Below are 22,191 nucleotides of genomic sequence, written 5' to 3'. Positions count from 1 at the left end.
CAGGCTGGCGGGGGGTCCAGTTAAGGGCAACTCATGGCCGGCAGAGGGGGGCAGTTGGGGGCAACCAGGTCGGCGGGGGGCGGGGGGGCAGTAGGGGTGACCAGGCTGGCGGGGGGGCAGGTTGTAGTTGGGGACAATTAGGTGGCGGGGGGGGGCAGTGAAGGGTGACCAGGCCAGTGGGGGGTGGGCAGTTAGGAGCGACCAGGCTAGCAGGGAGGGGGCAGTTGGTGGCAACCTGGCTGGCAGCGGGGGGAAGTTAGGGGCAGCCAGGCTGGCAGGGGGGTCAGTTAGGGGTGATCAGGCCAGCACACAGAAACAGTTAGGGGCGACCAGGCAGGCAGGCAGGTGAGCGATTAGGAGCCAGCGGTCCAGGATTGTGAGAGGGATGTCCTGGATTGGAGAGGGTGCAGGCTGGGCTGAGGGGGAGCCCCCCCCCCCCCCGCACAAATTTCATGCACCAGGCCTCTAGTACCTTATATAAAAAGCCTGTATCAGAAATGTTCTCTCTGTGATTAAATTGTATCAATTCCTTCCAATTGTTTTACATATTTTTCTTTAGATTATACAGGGAAGTCACATGATATTCTCATAGGGACTTAAAGGGAAAAATTTTTATTTACCTGCCTAGAGGCTCTCTTATCCCAGTAGGGTTGGACCCAAACTACAGTTGCCCACCCCCCACACAAGTAAAAATTCACATGTGAGTCTTGACTTTCCCAGAATGTAACTACACAGTTGTTTCTCAGTACCTGAGGGGGACTGGTTCCAGGACCCCCTGTGGATACCAAAACCCACAGGTGCTCAAGTCCCCTATGTAAAATGGCAGAGAACAATACATGCGGTAAGCTCTTCACATCCTAGGACTCCCACTATAGATCAAAAACAGTACATGGATTTATGAAAAAATCCATGTGTAATTTGGCCCGCACAGTTTCAAACCCATGATATTCAAGGGTCAGCTTACTTCAGTGATGGCGAACCTATGTCACCTCTGACACGCAAACTCTCATTTTTTTGGTTGATTTTTCTTTTTAAATGGCATTTAAATATATAAAATAAATATCAAAAATATAAATCTTTGTTTTACTATGGTTGCAAATATCAAAAAATTTCTATATGTGACATGTCACCAGAGTTAAGTTAGGGTTTTTCAAAATGCTGACACGCCGAGCTCAAAAGGTTCGCCATCACTGGCTTACTTCTAAGCAGAGGGAGACCACAACTGAAATGGAAAGAGAAACAAGATAGCTAATGTTCACAAACCTGGGTCCAGGAACATTTTCAAGAGTCCTTATGACTACATGCAGTTTTTGCCTCCAGAACTTCACTCAGTGTAAGATGTAATGCCACTAGATAAGGAAAATTCAACATGTGATACATTGTTGTGCTGAGTGGCTGAGGTACATGGGATGCATGAAAATCCAAATTTAGAGTGGGAATTCAGACTCTTAGCTCTTAAAATAATGACTATAAGTGTCATAAATGATGCCCCACACTTTGGATGTCACCATTCAAAGATCTTAAGTATTCAATAGAATTTATTGAAACATATTACTTCAGTAATCAGTAGAGTCTGAAAATTGGTATGCTAACTATCTGTCTTCATGGGAGTATCAAATAGTGATTCTGTCCAAAGAAGTCTAGTTTTTAAAAGGATATTCATTTGGAATGCTGGTTTCTGTCATAGCCATGATTAGTAAGCAGAGAGATCTCATTTAAACTAGAGACAGTAAACAAAAAAGAGATTCAAAGATACAATTAAAGAGTTTAGCCTGTTTTTAAATATATATACAAAGATGTGGGTCATTAGATGGTAGTAATCCACTGTGTGGTTATATTTATAAAATGGAGAAAATAAAAAAGGTTTCATGTGAAAATTTGAGATGATCTTTTCTTCGTTATCTCAGAAAGTGAAGCTATTTTTAAGAAATTGGTTTGCATTGTGTTGCATTGTAGATATAATGTTAGTGCTCATTCACCACCAGCTAAGAAATCTGCATAAGAGAAAGGACCTGAAGATCAAGAAGGGGGCAGAGATTTGTCACCTCTGCTCTGGCTGCTGCCCCAACTAATAAAACTGACTCCCTTACACACGGTGCATAACTGGGCGAGTTCGTGTTCCTTGATCTGGAAAGAATGCTGGGAAAAAAAAAAACATTTTTCTGGCAATAGAAAGTGGAACAGGAAGCTTTGACAACTTCTGTTTTGGGATAGTGTCTCAGAAATCAAAATACTATTATGATCTCACAGGGAGTCTCTTGGCTCCATAGAAACTTCCAGATATTTAGAGTTAGGACTCACAGCAGATGGCAGAATCAGCAACCGCATCTCTGCCTCCTAAATCCTATATCCAGGGCCTGATGAAATGCTATCCTGTCCCTCCTGTACCCCTTCACTCCTCACCAGTCAAATGCTGCCTAATGCTCTGTACCTCTCTCGTACGTAGCGCTTACCACTTTCTACTTTGCATGGTAGGTATTTGTGTGTGTGTCTCATCTGCTGAGTCCGACCTTAAACTCCTTACACACAGAGGGTGCTCAATAAATAGATACTGATTCAGGCAGGTCTGTGTTCTCTGGGTTCTCTGCTCTGAGTTAGCGCAGGTACTTTTAGGAAAAGACTGGAATACTGGACCATGACTCAAACTTTCAAACCCACTTCTTCATTTATACAGGGATAAAAAATTGCTAAATACCAGTCACATTGAATGAATTTCTACATAGCTTTTTGTGTGTTCTGACAAATATCTATCAGGCACTAACTGGGGGGTTGGCACTCTGAATACGAAAGAGTGCACAGTCTGATGAGAAACACAAACTCCCAATGAGATGAATGCAGTGTGGGAAGGGCCATAAACGGAGCTCATGGGAAACAGTGTAAATGCGCGAAGAAGGGAGGGGTAGTTCTGCCTGGCGGCTAGGAAACCAGGTCCTACAAGATGAGTCACGGAGGAGGTTCTGGGAGTCCCAGAGGTCAGGTGGCTGAGTGTTCAAGCCTGTGATGGTTTCAGAGTTATGGGGATGAGACAAGTCGGCATCTTTCCATTCCCTCTCGCAAATTTAAGAGCGTCTGTTTCTCCCTAGACCCTCAAATAGTTGGGAGTAGTTATTTCTACAAAGTAGACAGGGATTCTTTTGTTTTCTTTTTTTCATGGCTTTCAAATGATACAGAAGCACTTAGCAAAAATCTGCAATCAGTTCATTTAGAATTTAAGGTCTAAATGCAGCCATAGAATGTGCAAAATAAAATTCTGCTTATGAACAAAACTTCTTCTGAGATTATGGTGATAAAATTCTCTCTACCCTAATATCTCTACATTGAATCATTTGACAAATATGCTCCGGGTGCCTGGGGTGTGCCAGCTTCTGCTCTAGGGGTCGGGTCCAGCCCCAGCTCCCATCTGCCTCCTCTGCCGACCTTTACCAGAAGCAAGATGCAAAAGTCGGGAAACAGTCTGACAGCACTGTTTTCATAGTGATGTTTCCCAAGCATTCAGAGACCAATCGTTGAATGGCAGAGTGAAGCTGAGAAATGAGATGTCTTTCTGGACGACCCAGTCGGGAACTCCATTCGGGAGGGGCAGGGCCCAAACTCCTTCCCGCGCCATCTGAATAATGTAAGCCCTTCTCTGCTCCCTCTGTACTCTGACCATCATGTGCTAGGCCTTTTGAAAAGCAATAGGACAAACAAAAATAATAATTCCTATTTTTCTCTCCAGGAGAAAAACTAATCCCAAATCCTCGTGTTTCTAGTATGATTTAGAAAAATCTATAGTAGTGCCAGGTTTGCAAAGTAATAAATATGATAACTGAGAATAAGCTTTTCTAATACATCTTAAGTGTGATTTCCTTCTGACCTTTTTTTAAATGAAAGCTTACCAGTTGCATTTCTTCATATTAAAGTTACTATTTTAAAGTCATGTTATGACCAACAGATTATGACTGAGTTTTTATCTATTAGACAAGAATTTATTGAGTGCTTACTATGTGCCAAGCCCTACAGATACAAAGTCGGAGTTCCAGGCACCAGAAGGACCACAGTCTAGTAAATAATTTTAATACAGTAATAAATACAATTATATAAGCATGTCAGATCATTAGCGGTGACAAAGAACACACAGCCACCTCCTTGGGCAGGAAGGAGTTAGGAAAGGTTTTGAAAAGGAAATGATGTGAACCGGGTGTGGAAAGATGAAAGGCAAGTTGTGAACATTCATGTCGTGGTGGCAGAGAATGTGTTATTAGTGTCTGAGCATATTCAGTAGAGTCTACGTTGAAAGGCACCTTACAGATCTTCCAGTCCAGTGCCCCAGTCACGAAATCCCTGACAGGGAAGCAATGTGACTGATGCATTCATTTTCCATTGGTGCTCTGGGTATAGCTTCACGTTCCTTCCAAAACTAGGGGTCGGGTAGATTTAAACTGCCTGGGGCACCTGTCTATCATTTACATTTATTTCATATATTTGTTTACATGAGTTTTCATTGGAGAGAAATAACACTGTTCTGTAGCTAAAAACTACTGGCCTAGTACAAAGAGGATGGGACATGTGGGAGAGTCTCTTATTTGTGTCCTTAAGCAAATGAAATTAAATTGTTTCATGGAGGAGAAAGTGATCTGTCAACTGTAAGGCACTGAGTATATTTAAATTATTTTTAAGTCATTTGGGCCTGAGTTCCTTCATTTAAAAAATGAGGTTGTTTCACCCGGAAGTCTCAAGTCCCCTGTAGTTCTAGAATTATATGATTTGTGATTACCCAGCTTTCCCTTGGCTAAATCTAAAGACAAGAATGCTTTTTCAGTGTACTCCTTCCATTGCTTTTGACAAGACTTAACATTGAAATTAAAGCATCTTGTTTTGTGAATTATAACTAGGAATTGGTTTTGTAAATTGCAAATAAACACAAAGCTGAGATGAGACTGTGTGGTTCATAGGCTGTGGATATTGTAATGGCTAGTAATGTTTTTTTGTTGCACATATGCCCAAAGTCAAATGCTTCAAATCTTGCTTTTAATAAAATATTTATGTTCTTTTGGTAGCCAGAAGTGCAACTTGCTGAAGGCTTTGATGTGTTTATGCCTAAATCTCAGCTGGACTCTATATTGTCAAACTACACTCGCTCAGGAAGCCTTCTGTTTAGAAAACTGGTGTGTGCGTTTTTTGATGACAAGACTTTGGCTAACTCCTTACCCAATGGGAAGAGGAAAAGAGGACTCAATGACAACCGGAAAGGACTAGACCAAAATATTGTGGGTGCAATAAAAGGTTGGTCTGCATCATTTCATTTTATGGGTTCTTTGTTGAGCTTTGTTTCATTCCATAAAGATGCAGCTGAAATTATAGTAGACTTAAGTGGAGGCTCATTTAATAGGCCGTTGGCAATTTACCCACTGGCATGGTTTTTGAGTGTGAGCTCTGTAACTCACCACTCTAAATACCACTAGAATTTGGTAATGTTCTAGTGATGTTCATCTGTTAAAATAACAATTTAAGAACTAGTGTAATCTGCTGCAGAACTAAAAAGAAGTTGATTCTTAATCGATTTTTAAAATGAAGATATTTTTCCTCTCAGTAATTTCTAACTAAGAACTTCATCAAATTTCAGCTTAAGTTTTTAATTGTAAATAAGAATAAAGCTATGATGTTTTTTTGAAAATAAAGTAAAACAGTTGTCTCCAAAGGTCAGAAGTTGCTTTTAGAAGGTCATTGCTTCCAAAGACATTTTAAATGTAAATGAACCCACTGTGAAACCAAACCCTGTGCATCTCTACATACTCCTGGTCTCCTCTGCTCTCCTGGCTTTGTGACATGGAGCCATGCCAGGTACATGCAAAGAAGACCATGGGTGTCTTCCCGTCAGCCCCTGTGAACATGTGTCTGAATTCCACCGCATTACAATAGCCATGCAGGTGCCTGTATGAGTCGATACTCATTTATATCCAGATCCATATCCTAGACCTATTTCTTAATTTTAAAATGTTCTTGCTTAGGGCTCTGATAAATGTTATTTTAGGTAATAGAAGTACATAAGTGTTATTTTTTAAAGGAATGTAAATGAATTCTCAACTATAAACACAACTACAATGAAAATGAAATTGTGCATCAGGCCTTAATGATTACTAGAATCACTGTAAGAACTTACTTACAGTTCCTGTAGGAACTGTATCAGTTCCTACATTTTTGGCTTGTGGACTGGGACTGGATGCAGAGGCCCTTTCCTCCCCACCCCTGGACCCGTTATTCTGCAAAATGAGCAAATTAATTTAATAGTACTTAAGGATACTTGGAAACCTACAATGAACTTCACAAAGTAATATGATTTTTAAATGGAGTCAGCAAGTTCCAGACACCTTTTGTTCATGGCCAGAAGGACAAAAGCTTTCATTAACAGAAAATTTTTCATTCTCCAACAGAATTTTTTTCACTTAAAAGTGATAGTTGAGTTGTACTAAGTAAGAAAAACCACAGAGATATCACAATCGGTGTCATTTCTGAAAAGAGGGATTCGGCCTGAAGTGACACTAAAAAGATTGCAGGCTTTGGGAATGGTCAGTGGTGACCAGGACTTGAGGAGGTGAAGATTTAATGTGGCTGCGGGAGACGGGAAGGTCAAGGCTGGTGCTGCTTTTCATTGCTGAAGCTTTGAAACACACTGAAACGGAGCCAGGATTTGTGTTAATTTTCTTTTTTGGGGGGACAGTATATTAAGATTATGAAAGTGTTTGGAAATTGGGGAAACATAAATGACCATGTTCCAATTTAACAATAGAAGAGTTACCCTAATAATAGATGGTGATGAAATTTATCATTACAAGTAGACTAGAATGGGTTTATACTACTGTTTTCAAGCTAACTGGACATCACACAGTAGTTTAAAATATGTATTATAAACAGAAATAGAGAAGATGCCTTAATTTTCTTCACAGCCCTACTCTTTAGCTAGAAATAAATATGGCAATGAGGTTTCTGCTCCTTTTGCATAATAAAAGTTATTCAAATCAAAGAACTTAAAGTTTCTATACACTTCTTATATTACTGAATTAAATCTGCATTAAAATTCTTTTAGAACAACAAAATAACTATGAAATAGGTAGAAATCTACCCATAAACTACCAACAACCTAAGTCAACAAATATTGTATATTCACTTGTTTCCTTGCAGTGTTTATTCAGAAACATTTTTCTTTTGTTTTTTCCTGATTACAAAAATAATACATGCTTGTAAAAATTCCAAACCATAAAAAAGGTATGGAAAGCTGAAAGGCCTCCATAATTTCACCCTGCAGAGGTTACTGTGTACTTTCCTACAATCTTTATTTAAAGTATGAATGCACTGTAGTTTATCTTTCTTATAAGAACATTCTCTTTGTACTTACTGGTCAGCATTCTCACCTGATTGATTCTGATCATTTCCTGTAAGTATCTTGAGGACAAGCTTTGTCTTAAATATTTTTTATTACTTGTAGCACTTTACTGAGCTTTGTACAGAGTAGGGTTTCTGAAAATACACATTGGGTGAGTGGATAGAAAGGATTTTATTTTTCATCTTGACTTTAGCCTAAATTTATTGACCTATTGGGTCTAGCACTCAACATGTATCTTTATGTCTTCTCACAACTCATTTGTAATGATCAACATTAAAACATTGTTATAAATTTCTACCAGTTAATAAATTGTCATGAAAGAAAAAAAAATAGAAACCAAAATTAAATATATATTTTAATACATTTCTCTTAATTCCCTAATACTTTTTTCCTTTGCATATTATACTTTAAAAGTTTATTAACCTACATATTGTAATATAAAGTGATTTTTGGAAGTAGCTATTAATTGAAGGTCTTTTAGAATAATTATATTCAGTTTTTCTTGCTATTAGTAGAGAGAAAAGGAAAAATTTATTTCCCTAACCCAGGTCTTTTGAACCTGAGCAAACTGGGAAAGTGAAAAATCATTTCTTTATGCATAACAGTGACAAGGCTACTTGTGTTACTACTGCTGTCTACCACAGACTTTGAAAAGATTTTGCAAATATTATTCAGTCTTCCTTTCTCTGTCTTTTGAGATAATGCACCAATACTGTATTAATGTGAAATGTTCTACAACCTAGGAATATACGAAGACTGGTAGATTTTATAAAATCTGAGAAGTAAAAATAACAGTGGAGTCTGGGTTTTGTTTCAAAGTGATTAGGTTGGCTAAGATAGCAATGGGAAAAGAAGTGGATGGAAACCTCTAAAATGCTTATAAATAGGAACAGAAATGGACTGAAAAATAAAAGAATTTATTGTGTAATAAATACAGAGCTCTCTGTAGTGATAATTAAAATCCCCATGACAGTATCTTGAAAATAAAATAGAATCCTCTTTGTAGAGATCACATATTTTCACATAGTCTCCTCTGTTTTATGGTGGCTAATAGATATTGGTAATTCATTAAAAATTCATTTATAGGTATGACCCAAGGATCCTTAATGAGCAGTTCACCTGAACACTTTGAGCTCAACTGGGAAGAAGCAACATATGCTCTTATTAAGTGGAGGGTTAGTGCCCAGTTATGCTCTTCTCACTTTATGCTGCACCTGCTGAAGACCATCTGATTCTTGATATCATTTACCAGGAGACCATGAGTTAGAGCCACCTAAATAGTGATGGAATCATTGGATCTCTGAATGCTCTGCAGAAAATAGTTACCGCAAAGCCATTTTTAGAACGTGAGTTATGATTTTTAGTTCAGCTTCATAGACATTAGCTGAGAAAGTTTTATTAGTATCAAACTACATTAGATTCTTAAATCCTCTTACATTCAAAGGAAATTACATATGCTTGTCAAGTTAAAGAACTGGTCAACTCTTCATTTTACTCTAGGCAACACACACCTGCTATACACACGGCTGTTCTCCTGGGGAGCGGTCAGCGTGATGGTCTGCCAAGGCACACACCAGCCTCAGAGCAGCTCTGGGAGGGAGCACTCCTTGGATGGTGTACTCCAAAACTGACTGTGCTTCTGACAAGACTAGAGGCCCGATGCACAACATTTGTGCATGGGTAGGGTCCCTAGGCCTGACTGGCGATCAGGGCCGATCTGTGGGGCGACCGGTGGGGGGATCTGGGGTGGTGCCAGCCCACTCACTGGCTGGCCCCGCCCCCGATCCCCACCCACCGACCCCTGCCACCATCAGTTGCCTCCCTCTGTGGGGCGACCAGTGGGGCGATCAGGGGTGGGGGGGCCCACTGGCACCCACCTTAGCTGGCCTGGGGCCTTCGGCCTCGGGGCAGCTCCTGTGTTGAGCATCTTCCCCCTGATGGTCAGTGCGCGTCATAGCAACTGTTTGGTCGATTTGCATATTAGGGTTTTATTATATAAGATTAGAACGCACTGACTACATTTTACTTCATTGGCTCTGCTGAACTGACCACCAAAACCTCTCATTTCATTTCAGCCTCTCTCAAGACTTACAGGGCCCATATTTGTCATTTTAGAATACCTTTCTTTTTTATTTTTACTGCCTATCATTGTTCATTTCCTGGGATTTAATCGAGAAAAGTGAATAGCTGTTTTCTATCTTATCTCACATAGACCTAAATTAATTTGGTTGGGGTATAATTTACATCTGACTTGTTATTTCTTGATAGTAACTTCTGGGTTTTCTCAGAACTATCAGTAAGAACGAGGCGGAAATATCAGCTTGCATTTGAATATCTTTACAATGTTGATTTTATTCTCACTTACAGGAGAGGAAACTAAGACTCTGAGAAATTAAACTTCCTTTCATTAACTTAAACAGCTGGTAAGTGGTAGAGCCAGAATTTAAGCCCAGGTTTCTCTGACCCTAAAGCCACTGTCTAGCATGTTTCATTCCTTTTAGGAGTATTTGAAAAGAAAGAAAGGCATCCTAATTTTAAATTTCTATCTTAAAATTTAGCATTTTGGATTCTTTAGAAATTTCACTAGAAGACTGTCATATTACTTATTTAAAACAACCAGTCAATTGTTGTGTATGCAGAGCATACTCAAAGTGAATTTGAGGGTAATGTACAACCATGCCTTCACTTATTCACTAGCTTCAAGGGCAGGTCTTTCTTGAAGACGGTGAGAATCGGTCCCATCATGCAGGGAGGAAACCAGAAGTGTGACCCCTTCCCTCAGGAAGGAGACACTTCTGAGACTCTCCTCGACACAGAACCACAAAGAAAGAGCTTGGAAGTCATACTACAGCTAAGTAGTCTTTCAAAGGATGTAAATTAAATTCTAGTTTAATTGTTTGGCAGTTGGAACCCATTGATGAATGCTTTAATTCAAAAATCCTTTTGGAAGATGAATAATCATTGTCAACTCATCTGCTCATATTCTTATATATCAGATCAGCTTCAAACAGGATAGAGCTGCCTAGTATATAACAACAAAATGATATATAACAATGTACTAGTACAATGACATCAGGCACATAACTTGTCTCTCAGCTCTGTTTATAACTCCTGCCCAATGGTTGTTGTTGTTTTTATCTTCCCACTTTTCATGTGGTCCAGTGACAGAGAGGTGATGTTGACTCTTGGCCATTCTATATGAAGAGCATATGTCCAGTCCCTTCACAGCAGCTTTCATATTTAGTGTGCATCAGCATTACCTGAGGTATTGGTTCAAAATTCAGATTTTTAGGTTGCACCCTCAGAGAGTGATTTCATAGGTGCAGGGTAGCCCCAGAAATCTGACTTTTGAACAAGTAGCTGCAGGTGACTGACACGGGTGTCCAGACCACCCTGGAGAAGCAGTGCCACCCCAGCTCCTGATCCTAACAGCCCATTCGGGCAGCATGCGATAGCCTTCCTGTGAAACTCTTCCTTACGCTGTTCCTTAAGGGCACCCCATTTTCTGAAGGCTGCCCTACTTCTCTCCTGGAGCAAATGGAAAAATAGCGTGTGTCAGCGGCCCTCATCCTTTGAACCTCTGGGGCTTAAAATGATTTTTTCTGTCATGTCACAAAGGGTCCTGGCTTCAGACTTGTCCGCAGTGCCTCTCCAGGCCTTGACTGGGACTGCCTGCTTCACCATGCTGGAAGGAAGGCGTTCCAGACGTCAGCACAACCTGAACGGACGAATCACCAAACAAATGCTGTGTTGTTTTCCTTATGGCCTTATCATTGCAGCCTTGAAAAAAATGTAGTCTCGACTATAGGCCAGTTCTCCGCCAGTCTCTCTGATTGCACATTTGAAACCAAGTTTCTTCACCAAACAGTGTGATACAGAAGACCTGGTCTTTGCTGCTTTTCCAATACTGGATGTGTCATAAAAACACCAAAGTGTTTGCAGTACTTTCATTGACCTTGCAAACTTAAAAATCCTCTGCAGGCATGAAATTTCTGTCACAACACTAATGTCCACTCACTGTGAGTGAGGAACTAGTGGCATAAAGGCAAATAGGACGTGGCCCCTGACCTTAAGGAATGTGTATTCTCTAGACAGTCATCAGTGAGCCATAACACAGAAGCATACTCCCAGGTAGGAAAATAACATGCCAGGTGCCCAGTGTGGAAGGAGAGGAAAGCATAGAGGATGTAAATTCCTCAGGAGAAGACCTCAGGAATGAGTGACGCCTAAACTAGACCGTAAAGGAGGAGCAGTGTATCAAATGCAAAGAAAATGGAAAAGGCTTAACCACAGAATAAGTTTAATGAAGCTTAAATTAAATAAAGCATTGGGTGAAAGCCTTTTGCCCCAGAACTGTTTAAAGTCTGTTCTTAGTGATAGAGCTTGAGTCCTCAGCAACTGTTTACCTTCAGATGTTTAAATTCGTGAATATAAATACCAGCAAATACAGTTTATACCCAGGGATTTTCAACCAGAGCTGTGCTTCTTCAAGTTGCTTCTGAAAGTTTCCTAGGCCCCATCCCAGACCTAATGAATCAGACCCTTGGGATTAGGGCCACAGCAAGTCAAAAGATTGTCCCTGCTTTGTCACTGGCTTTCCCTAAACCCAGAAATGGAATCTTATCTTCCTCAAAGTTATAGATCCATCTTCTTGGTACGTAAGGAGCAAATAGATTGTGGAGAAACTTGTTAAGAAGAAGGATATGGCTTTTCTTGATCTTTCTTTAGCCTTTTATATAATGGATGGGATCCAGTTGTGGATTAACTTACAAGGATTCAACTTAATTACTATTTACTGAATTCTTACAAAACCTGGGTTTTAACACCACTGTCAGAGTTGACAAAAACAGCTTTCTGTCAAAAGAGAGATGTTTCTGCCCTAGTGGGTTTGGTTCAGTGGTTAGAGCGTTGGCCTGCTCACCGAAGAGTCTCAGGTTCAATTCCTGGTCAAGGGCACATTTGCAGGTTTGATCCCCAGCCCCAGTTGGGGCATGTGAGGGAGGCAACCAGTTGATGTGTGTCTCTCACATCAATGCTGCTCTCTCTTTCTCTCTCCCTCCCTTCTCACTTCCCTTCCTCCCTTTCACTCTCTCTAAAAATCATTGAAAAGATATCCTGAGGGGCGGAGGGGGATTAACAGAGAGAGAGAGAGAGAGAGAGCCCCATTTCTGTAGCTTAGAGGACAGGGCCAGCATGACTGCATTGCACATTACGGCACCCTTCTCATTAATGACATTGTTGGTTTGCAAACTTATTACGAAAATTTTCTGGCATATGCCAGCAAAATGTCCTATGGAAGGGACCCCTTTCTGAATGGCACCATATGGGCTAGCCATGGCCATGAACATAGAAAGCAGTGTTTTCTGCACAGCCCATCTCCTTTTTCTTTAAATCCCTGAATTGTTTGGCTGATCTGAGATGCTCACCAGCATCTTAAGGTAATGCCACATGTCTCTTATTTTCTTTTTCATTGCAGGGAAGCAGAATTGTGTAGTATGTCTAGAGTTGGCCAGATAACATTCTTCATAGCTTTTCTCCTGGACCTATAGTTGGTACCATTAATCTGGCAAATGTTTCCATTCCATTGGCTATCTCATACAAGGTATGCATAAAAAATCTGAGCAACTCAAGAACTGAACTTTGCTTATATTTTTGCCCTAAAGGTGCATATGCAAATGATCAGGGGATGTTTGTAGTCACTGTAGTACTATGGGCTAATGATGAACTCACACACAAAAAAAAATAAGGATATATGTCAGCTGCTCTTAAGGAAACCCCTTAAAAATCCATAGCCCTCCATTTAATATTGAACTGACAGTTGCATCGATTTTGGCTGCCTTAAAGACATCTTTGAATAAGAGCAAGCGCGGCTGCATCTGTCAGCTTAAGAACACCTGTAAGAGTTCAGTCAGGTTTTCCCACTGACTGCCTTACAGTCATGTCTTCTGTTACATTGGCTGCATTTCCAGGTTCTTTCTTGCATCTGGCTCTTGGTTAGATTTTGACACCTCTCCAAGGCCAACTCCTGGTTTTACTCAGAACCTTAGTTAGCATCCCCTTATCAGCCCTGCCCTTGGGCACAAGTAAATTCAGTATTGGTTAGTTTAAGTAGATCCTTCCCCACACCTCTTTATCACCACGTGCACTATTTTAAATCAGCTTGTTAGGTACAACTAAGTGGGGACAAATCCCAATTAGAAATGTAGACAGAAGTGAGGAGTAAATGAGATGGTTGACAGTGAAGACTAAGACATGCAGGACATTCCAACTTAATCACAGGGCTTGGGGCCTGTCCTGGCCTCTTTCCAAGGAACTGGTGTGGTCCTTCTTACCCACACACACAATGCATCACCTGAAAGGTGGATGGGGCTTCTGACACTAACGCCCCCTTGCAACCACATTCTTTTTGACAAAGACATCAACATTCTCCTACTTCGTAAATTTGAAAGCTCAGAAGCAGCATCGATGCCTTTTTTTCCTTTACTGCTAATCCCGCTTAATAACTCTGCCCTGTCAATTCTCTGTGTCCTTCCTTGCTCATTCATTACTCTTCAGCTTCTCTCACACCTCCCTGGTCCAGCTGTGCATCACCTTGTCCCTGAATTTCTGCAAAACAGTTTTTCTTTTTTGAGATGTAATTGACTTATAACATTACATTAGTTTCAGGTGTATAACGTGACTTGGTATTTGTGTATATTGCAAAATGATCACCACAGTATGTCTAACCAACATCCATCACCATAAAACACTCTAAATATCCTCCCTGTCCTTCATTTTCCCCTTCCAAACCATACTGTAAACTAAGAGCCAAGTACCATTTGTAAAACAAAACTTTGTGACCTTTTCCTACTGAACTCCTCTTTGCCCACTAAATCAAGCCCAAACTTGGGCCTTTTCCAGACTTCACACAACTTGATTGCTCTCTTCTTGGAACTACCAGGTGAACCAGCCCAGCGTTGACACTACTCCTCAAGCATCACATACTCATTTGAGACTTGAAGTTATGCTGTATTCCCAGGGCTACAATGCTCACCTCTCTTTGTAGCCAAATCCAACTCATTCTTTATGGTCCAGCCTAAGTCTCATTACCTCTACCATGAGACTTTCCCCAGGTACCCTAGACTGCATTGATTTCCCCTTTCTCCAAATTTCTATACGTAGTATGTTACTTGTACATAGCCAAGCAAATAAGTCTTGATTAAATTGCTTTGCTATTGGTGGCTTATATGGAGGATGACTATATAATTTGTTTACCAAACCGGGACACTTTTGAGAGTGAAAATGATGCTGTTAATCATTTCACTAGGAAAATAGGCATTTCCAACTGAACTGAATAAATCAAGATACATGGTCATCCTAGTTGTGTTTGGACATCTTGTCTTTCCAAGACTGTAAGCTTCTATGGGGCAGAGTCCATGTTCTATATTTGATTTGCTTATTCCTTGGCACATAAAACAGTGCCACTCACAGAACTAATGATTAAGAAATACAAGAGGGATGCCCAGACAGTGTAGCTCAGTGATTGAGCATCAACCTATGAGCCAGGAGGTCATAGTTCAATTCCCAGTCATGGCACATGCCAGGGTTTCGGGCTCAATCCCCAGTAGGGGGTGTGCAGGAGGCAGCCAATCAATGATTCTCTCTCATTAATGTTTCTCTCTCTCTCTCTCTCTCCCCCTCTCCTTTCCTCTCTCTGAAATCAGTAAAAAACATTTTAAATAAATACAGGAAGGAGAGATGGAGGGAATCAAGCAGTCAATTTACCTTCACTGAAAAAGGTGGTTTCTTAAAAATCAAAAGTCCACTCCACTCCACTGATATATGCAGGACACAAATACCAAGATAGCCACACAACTTCTCCATGACAAGCTGGAAGAAGGCAGCTGAAATCAAGCAGGCAGAAGAGAAGTTTGAAGATTTGAAGAGACCACAGCAACAGAAATCAAGTGATGCACAGCATTTCAGGGTGGTACAGATCTCGACAATTAACACTATCAAGGGGACCCACATATAAACCCAATTTGTATTCAGTGGGGACTCTAAAAGCATTGATATTGTTAATTATCAAAGAGGAACCTGCTCAATATGGAAGTTTATCATGCATTTGTTCAGAAAGTAATCATCTTCAGAAGGTTAAGTATAATAATTGCCTTGTGGGATTTTTATTTAAACCCAATAATAAAATCATAAGCAGGTTTAATGTGCCATTTCCTGTTTTTACCATCTCAAGACTTGATACATTGGTGTTCTTATCCATCCTTGTGTTTTTTAAACATCGTCATAGCAACTTTGTACCTCAGAGAGTATCAAAGAAAGGTTTGAGAACTTTTTTTATAATCAGATTCAAAATGTGAGCCCAAAATTTTCCTAGAGTTTTATATCAATTAGAAGGGAGTTGCCACCATTAAGAAAGAACAGAAAACAAAATCCTTGTGCGGCGTCAGCCTGTTCCCAACGCTTAGCATCTTCACCCTGATGGTGGCAGGGATGGGATGAGTGTATTGACCGGATGACCTGATTCTCATAGGCAAGACCCCCATCACCACCTCTGCTCTCCTGACTCATCATTCTATTCTTCCAACCGTGGCCATCTCTGAATTGGGGTGGTTGTGAGGGACAGGATGATACCTGAACTTCCTGACTGTGTCATAGCTTACTCTGGTACTGTGGCTATTACTTGCAGACTTCTGGCTAGTGGATGAACTCAGTACCTCACGGAATGACTTGGAAAGTTCATATACCAAGAAACTCTAGCTTTAAAAGCTGAGAGAAAAGCGCAGTACTTTCTCATCCATTTATATAAAGAACAGATAGAAACAGATGTATTCTGTAAAGCAGTGCTTTGCAAAGAGGAGCGTTGGTGTGCGTGTGGTTTTATGGCACTTCCCTAATAACTATTTGATTTGATGATTCCCAATCTTTTCAGTTTTATTTCACTTGAGCCTCAGTTACTGGTCTGTAAAATAAATGAGTTGTACTATGTCCAAGATGCCTTCCAAGTAGGATTTCTATCAATCTCTGAAGCATGTCTCTTTGCCAAAAAAAAAGGAGTAAAGAGTAAGGCACCATTACATCAGAGCTTGTTGTTGCCCAGATCTTAATATTTAGCGGATATAATTTATCCCCGTGAAATATACCAAACATTTAGACAACCATATGTTGTGACTCATCTGGCCAAAAGAAAGTGCCCATCATGCTCCTAATAGCTGTCCTATAAATCAGCTCTGCTGTGGGCTTTCGTAAATCGAAGCAAATTAAAATTAACTTTATTTAATTTGAGAAACCACTGAAGGCACTTTGTTTTAGACAGAGGTGCCATTGTACTAGAAACCGAACAAAGGAAGACAGGGATGTTGTTCTTTCCCTCCAGACGACTCTGGCCTCAAATACTTGAGAATCTCTGTGATTAAACAAGATCATTCAAACCTCAAAGTCCCACCAGTTTGGGGACAGTGAAAGGAGCATTGTAGGATATGGACTTACTCCTGACTCTGCCATTTAAGATCTTGAAACATTACCTTCTCTTGAAAAAATAAAAAGAAAGAAAAGAAAAGAAAATCACAGGGTGGCTTGGCTAAATTTTAAAGTCTCTTCTAGTTCAGAAATTCTGTGGTTCAATAATTTTTGTCCAGATTCTCAAAAGTAAACCGATAGAATGAAATAAATATGACTAGGAATCAATTTTATGGATCTTTAGGGCCTTTTTCATTACCACAACCAACTGGAAGTGACAGCCCCGTACAAGGATCGGCACTTGTACTCGATGGCCATCATGGTCAGCTTTTACTCAACTTGACCAGCTGACTGCCCTGCAGCCTTCCTGCATACATAATTCAGTAGGGTATTCTAATTTCATCAATAAGTACACTCTTGTGTGTATTGCTGTATTTCCTTCCCTTTTAATTTAAAGATTTCAGTTTAGGTGCATTCATTGATGAACTCTGTTAAATCCTAGTGTTAAATCAAACCTGAAATGAACTTTAGGGCTCCGTGTATTTCAAGACCTGTGGCTGTTTACCAAAGAAATTCTTTCTTCCATCCTTTCAAGTGAAGACACAGCAGAGGAAAAGTTTCTCAGGTTTCTTCTTTCACAAACCACACATCTGAGTTTATGGTCAAGATGATCAGTAGATGTTATTATTTAAAAACCACTGGTTAACAAACTCAGGGAGACCTTGACTCCAAAGGTCACATTTCAGGTGAGACCTGAAGGATGATGGCCTCATGTCTTCACCTTTCTCACCCCAGCTCTCTCTTTTTTTTTTACTTTTAAATTCTTTTTTATTTTTTTATTTTTTATTTTTTTTAAATTTTTTTATTGCTTAAAGTATTACAAAGGGTATTACATATGTGTCCTTTTTTTTCCCCGCCCTTGACAATCCCCTGGCCTCCCCTACCCCCCAGTGTCTTATGTCCATTGGTTATGCTTATATGCATGCATACAAGTCCTTCGGTTGATCTCTTACCCCCCTCCCTCTTGCCCCCCAAACCTCCCCGGCCTTCCCGCTGCAGTTTGACAATCTGTTTGAGGCAGCTCTGCCTCTGTATCTATTATTGTTCAAAAGTTTATAATGGTCTCTATTATCCATGAATGTGTGAGATCATGTGGTATTTTTCCTTCATTGACTGGCTTATTTCACTTAGCATAATGCTCTCCAGTTCCATCCATGCTGTTGCAAATGGTAAGAGTTCCTTCTTTTTAACAGCAGCATAGTATTCCATCGTGTAGATGTACCACAGTTTTCTAATCCATTCATCTACTGATGGGCACTTAGGCTGTTTCCAGATCTTAGCTATAGTGAATTGTGCTGCTATGAACATAGGGGTGCATATATCCTTTCTGATTGGTGTTTCTGGTTTCTTGGGATATATTCCTAAAAGTGGGATCACAGGGTCAAATGGGAGTTCCATTTTTTGTTTTTTGAGGAAACTCCATACTGCCTTCCATAGTGGCTGCACCAGTCTGCATTCCCACCAGCAGTGTAGGAGGGTTCCTTTTTCTCCACATCCTCTCCAGCACTTGTCGTTTGTTGATTGTTGATGATAGCCATTCTGACAGGTGTGAGATGGTACCTCATTGTTGTTTTGATTTGCATCTCTCGGATGATTAGTGACTTTGAGCATGTTTTCATATGTCTCTTGGCTTTCTGAATGTCCTCTTTTGAAAGGTGTCTATTTAGGTCCTTTGCCCATTTTTTGATTGGATTGTTTATCTTCCTTTTGTTAAGTTGTATGAGTTCCCTATAAATTTTGGAGATTAGGCCCTTATCAGATATGACACTGGCAAATATGTTTTCCCACACAGTGGGTTTTCTCGTTGTTTTGTTGATGGTTTCTTTTGCTGTGCAGAAGCTTTTTATTTTGATGTAGTCCCATTTGTTCATTTTCTCTTTAGTTTCAAGTGCCCTAGGAGCTGTATCAGTGAATAAATTGCTTCGGCATATATCTGAGATTTTGTTGCCTTTGGATTCTTCTAGAATTTTTATGGTTTCCTGTCGTACATTTAAGTCCTTCATCCATTTTGAGTTTATTTTTGTGTATGGTGTAAGTTGGTGGTCTAGTTTCATTTTCTTGCATATATCTGTCCAATTTTCCCAACACCACTTATTGAAGAGACTATCTTGGCTCCATTGAATGTTCTTTCCTCCTTTGTCAAATATTAATTGAGCATATTGGTTCGGGCCGATTTCTGGGTTCTCTATTCTATTCCATTGATCTATATGCCTGTTCTTGTGCCAGTACCAGGCAGTTTTGAGAACAGTGGCTTTGTAATACCTCTTGATATCTGATATTGAGATCCTACCTACTTTCTTCTTTCTCAGGATTGCTGCAGCTATTCGGGGTCTTTTTTTATTCCAAATGAATTTTTGGAGAGTTTGTTCTAGATCTGTGAAGTATGCCATTGGTATTTTAATGGGAAGTGCGTTGAATTTATAGATTGCTTTGGGTAGTATGGACATTTTAATGATGTTGATTCTACCAATCCATGAACACGGTATGTTCTTCCATCTGTTTATGTCTTCCTCTATCTCTTTTTTCAATGTCCTGTAGTTTTCTGAGTAGAGGTCTTTTACCTCTTTAGTTAAGTTTATTCCTAGGTAGCTTAATTTTTTTGGTGCGATGGTAAATGGGATTGTTTTTCTAATCTCTCTTTCTGCAAGTTCACTATTGGTGTATAGAAATGCCTCAGATTTCTTGGCATTAATTTTGTATCCTGCTACTTTGCCAAATTCATGTATTAAGTCTAGTAGCTTTTTGATGGAGTCTCTAGGGTTTTGTATGTATAATACCATGTCGTCTGCAAATAAGGACAGTTTTACTTCCTCTTTTCCAATTTGGATGCCTTTTATTTCTTCTTCTTGCCTAATTGCAATGGCTAATACTTCCAGTACTATGTTGAACAGGAGTGGTGAGAGTGGGCATCCCTGTCTTGTTCCTGTTCTTAGGGGAAATGGTGTTAGTTTTTGTCCATTGAGTATGATGTTGGCTATGGGCCTGTCATATATGGCTTTTATTATGTTGAGGTATGATCCTTCTACTCCCACCTTGCTGAGAGTTTTTATCAAAAATGGGTGTTGGATTTTGTCAAATGCTTTTTCTGCATCAATTGATATGACCATGTGGTTTTTTTCTTTCAATTTGTTTATGTGATGTATCACGTTTATTGATTTGCGGATATTGTACCATCCTTGCATCCCTGGAATAAATCCTACTTGGTCATGGTGTATGATCTTTCTGATGTACTGCTGCATCCGATTTGCTAAGATTTTGTTGAGGATTTTGGCATCTATGTTCATGAGGGATATTGGCCTGTAATTCTCTTTCATTGTGTTGTCTTTACCTGGTTTTGGTATTAGGGTGATGCTGGCTTCATAGAATGAGCTTGGAAGTGTTCCTTCCTCTTGAATTTTTTGTAGTAGTCTGAGGAGGATAGGTTTTAGTTCTTCCTTGAATGTTTGGTAAAACTCCCCTGTGAAGCCGTCTGGTCCTGGGCTTTTGTTTGCTGGAAGCTTTTTGATTACTGCTTCAATTTCTTCCATAGTTATTGGCCTATTGAGATTTTTAGATTCTTCCTGATTGAGTTTTGGAATGTTGTATTTTTCTAGGAATTTGTCCATTTCCTTCAGGTTGTCTAGTTTGTTGGAGTAGATCTGTCTATAGTATTTTTTAACAATCATTTGTATTTCTGTGGGGTCTGTTGTTATTTCGCCTCTATCGTTTCTGATTTTGTTTATTTGGGTCCTCTCTCTTTGCTTCTTGGTGAGCCTGGCTAGAGGTTTGTCAATCTTGTTTATCCTTTCAAAGAACCAGCTCTTGGTTTCATTGATTTTCTGTATTGTTTTTTTGGACTCTATGTCATTTATTTCTGCTCTAATCTTTATTATCTCCTTCCTTCTGCTCACTCTGGGGTTTTCTTGTTGCTCTCTTTCTAATTCTTTGAGTTTTCGAGTTAGATGATTTATTACCATTTTTTCTTGTTTTTTGAGATAGGCCTGTAGAGCTATAAACTTCCCCCTCAGGACTGCTTTCATTGTGTCCCATAGGTTTTGGATTGTTGTGTTTTCATTGTCATTAGTTTCCAGGATGTTTTTAATTTCTTCTTTGATCTCATTAGTAACCCAATCAATATTTAATAACATGCTATTCAGCTTCCAAGTGTTTGAGTATTTTGGGTTGTTTTTATTGTAGTTTATTTCTAATATTATGCCATCGTGGTCTGAGAAGATGCTTTTTATGATTTCAATCTTCTTGAATTTGGGGAGACTTTGCTTGTGACCCAATATGTGGTCTATTTTTGAGTCTGTCCCATGAGCACTTGAGTAGAATGTATATTCCACGGCTTTGGGGTGAAGTGTTCTGAAGATGTCTATTAAGTCCATCTGATCTAGTGAGTCATTTAGGATTGCTGTTTCTTTGCTGATTGTTTGTGTAGAGGACTTATCCAGTGATGTCAGTGGTGTATTAAAGTCCCCTACTATGATTGTATTGTTGTCGATCTCTCCTTTGATATCTTCCAGGAGTTTTTTTATGTATTTGGGTGCTCCTGCATTGGGTGCATATATGTTTACCAGGGTTATATCTTCTTGTTGTATTGATCCCTTTAGTATTATGAAGTGGCCTTCCTTATCTCTGGTTATGGCCTTCACTTTGAGGTCTATTTTGTCCGATATAAGTATTGCTACCCCAGCTTTCTTTTCCTTTCCATTTGCGTGAAAGATATTTTTCCATCCCTTCACTTTCAGTCTGTGTGAGTCCCTTCTAAGGAGGTGGGTCTCTTGTAGACAGCAGATGTATGGGTCATGTTTTTTTATCCATTCAGCCACTCGATGTCTTTTGGTTGGAGCATTTAGTCCGTTTACGTTTAAAGTTATTATTGAAAGTTACTTGTTTGTAGCCATTTCTTTTTTTGTGTGGCTGTTTTCTTTCTGAGCTTTTTATTTCTTCTTTTTACACCAGTCCCTTTAGCATTTCTTGCAATCCTGGCTTGGTGGTGATAAACTCCCTTAGCCTTTTTTTGTCTGTGAAGCTTCTTATTTCCCCTTCAATTTTGAATGATAGCCTTGCTGGATAGAGTATTCTTGGATTCTTGGATTCAGTCCTTTGCTTTGCATCACTTTGTAAATTTCCGTCCATTCTTTTCTGGCCTGATGTGTTTCTGTTGAGAAATCATTTGATAATCTAATGGGAGATCCCTTGTATGTAACTTTCCGTCTCTCTCTTGCAGCCTGTAAGATTCTCTCTTTGTCCTGAACATTTGCCATGGTAATTATGATGTGTCTTGGTGTGGGTCTTTTCGGGTTCGCCTTGTTTGGGACTCTCTGTGCTTG

At 39.8% G+C, this 22,191-nt stretch overlaps 1 protein-coding gene across 1 annotated transcript in view; it reads left to right on the top strand.

Annotated features, from left to right (window-relative positions):
* Positions 1 to 22,191, top strand: part of BEND7 (BEN domain containing 7) — an 84,819-nt gene that overhangs the window by 36,512 nt on the left and 26,116 nt on the right. The window contains exon 5 of the mRNA XM_023751492.1: positions 5,040 to 5,265. Coding sequence (XP_023607260.1) covers positions 5,040 to 5,265 — 226 coding nt within the window. The remainder of the gene's footprint in view (positions 1 to 5,039; positions 5,266 to 22,191) is intronic.

The sequence above is a fragment of the Myotis lucifugus genome, unplaced genomic scaffold (assembly GCF_000147115.1).
Source record: "Myotis lucifugus unplaced genomic scaffold, Myoluc2.0 scaffold_22, whole genome shotgun sequence".
NCBI lineage: Eukaryota > Metazoa > Chordata > Mammalia > Chiroptera > Vespertilionidae > Myotis > Myotis lucifugus.
Note: the sequence above shows the minus strand (reverse complement) of the source record. Positions and strands in the feature narration are given on the sequence as shown.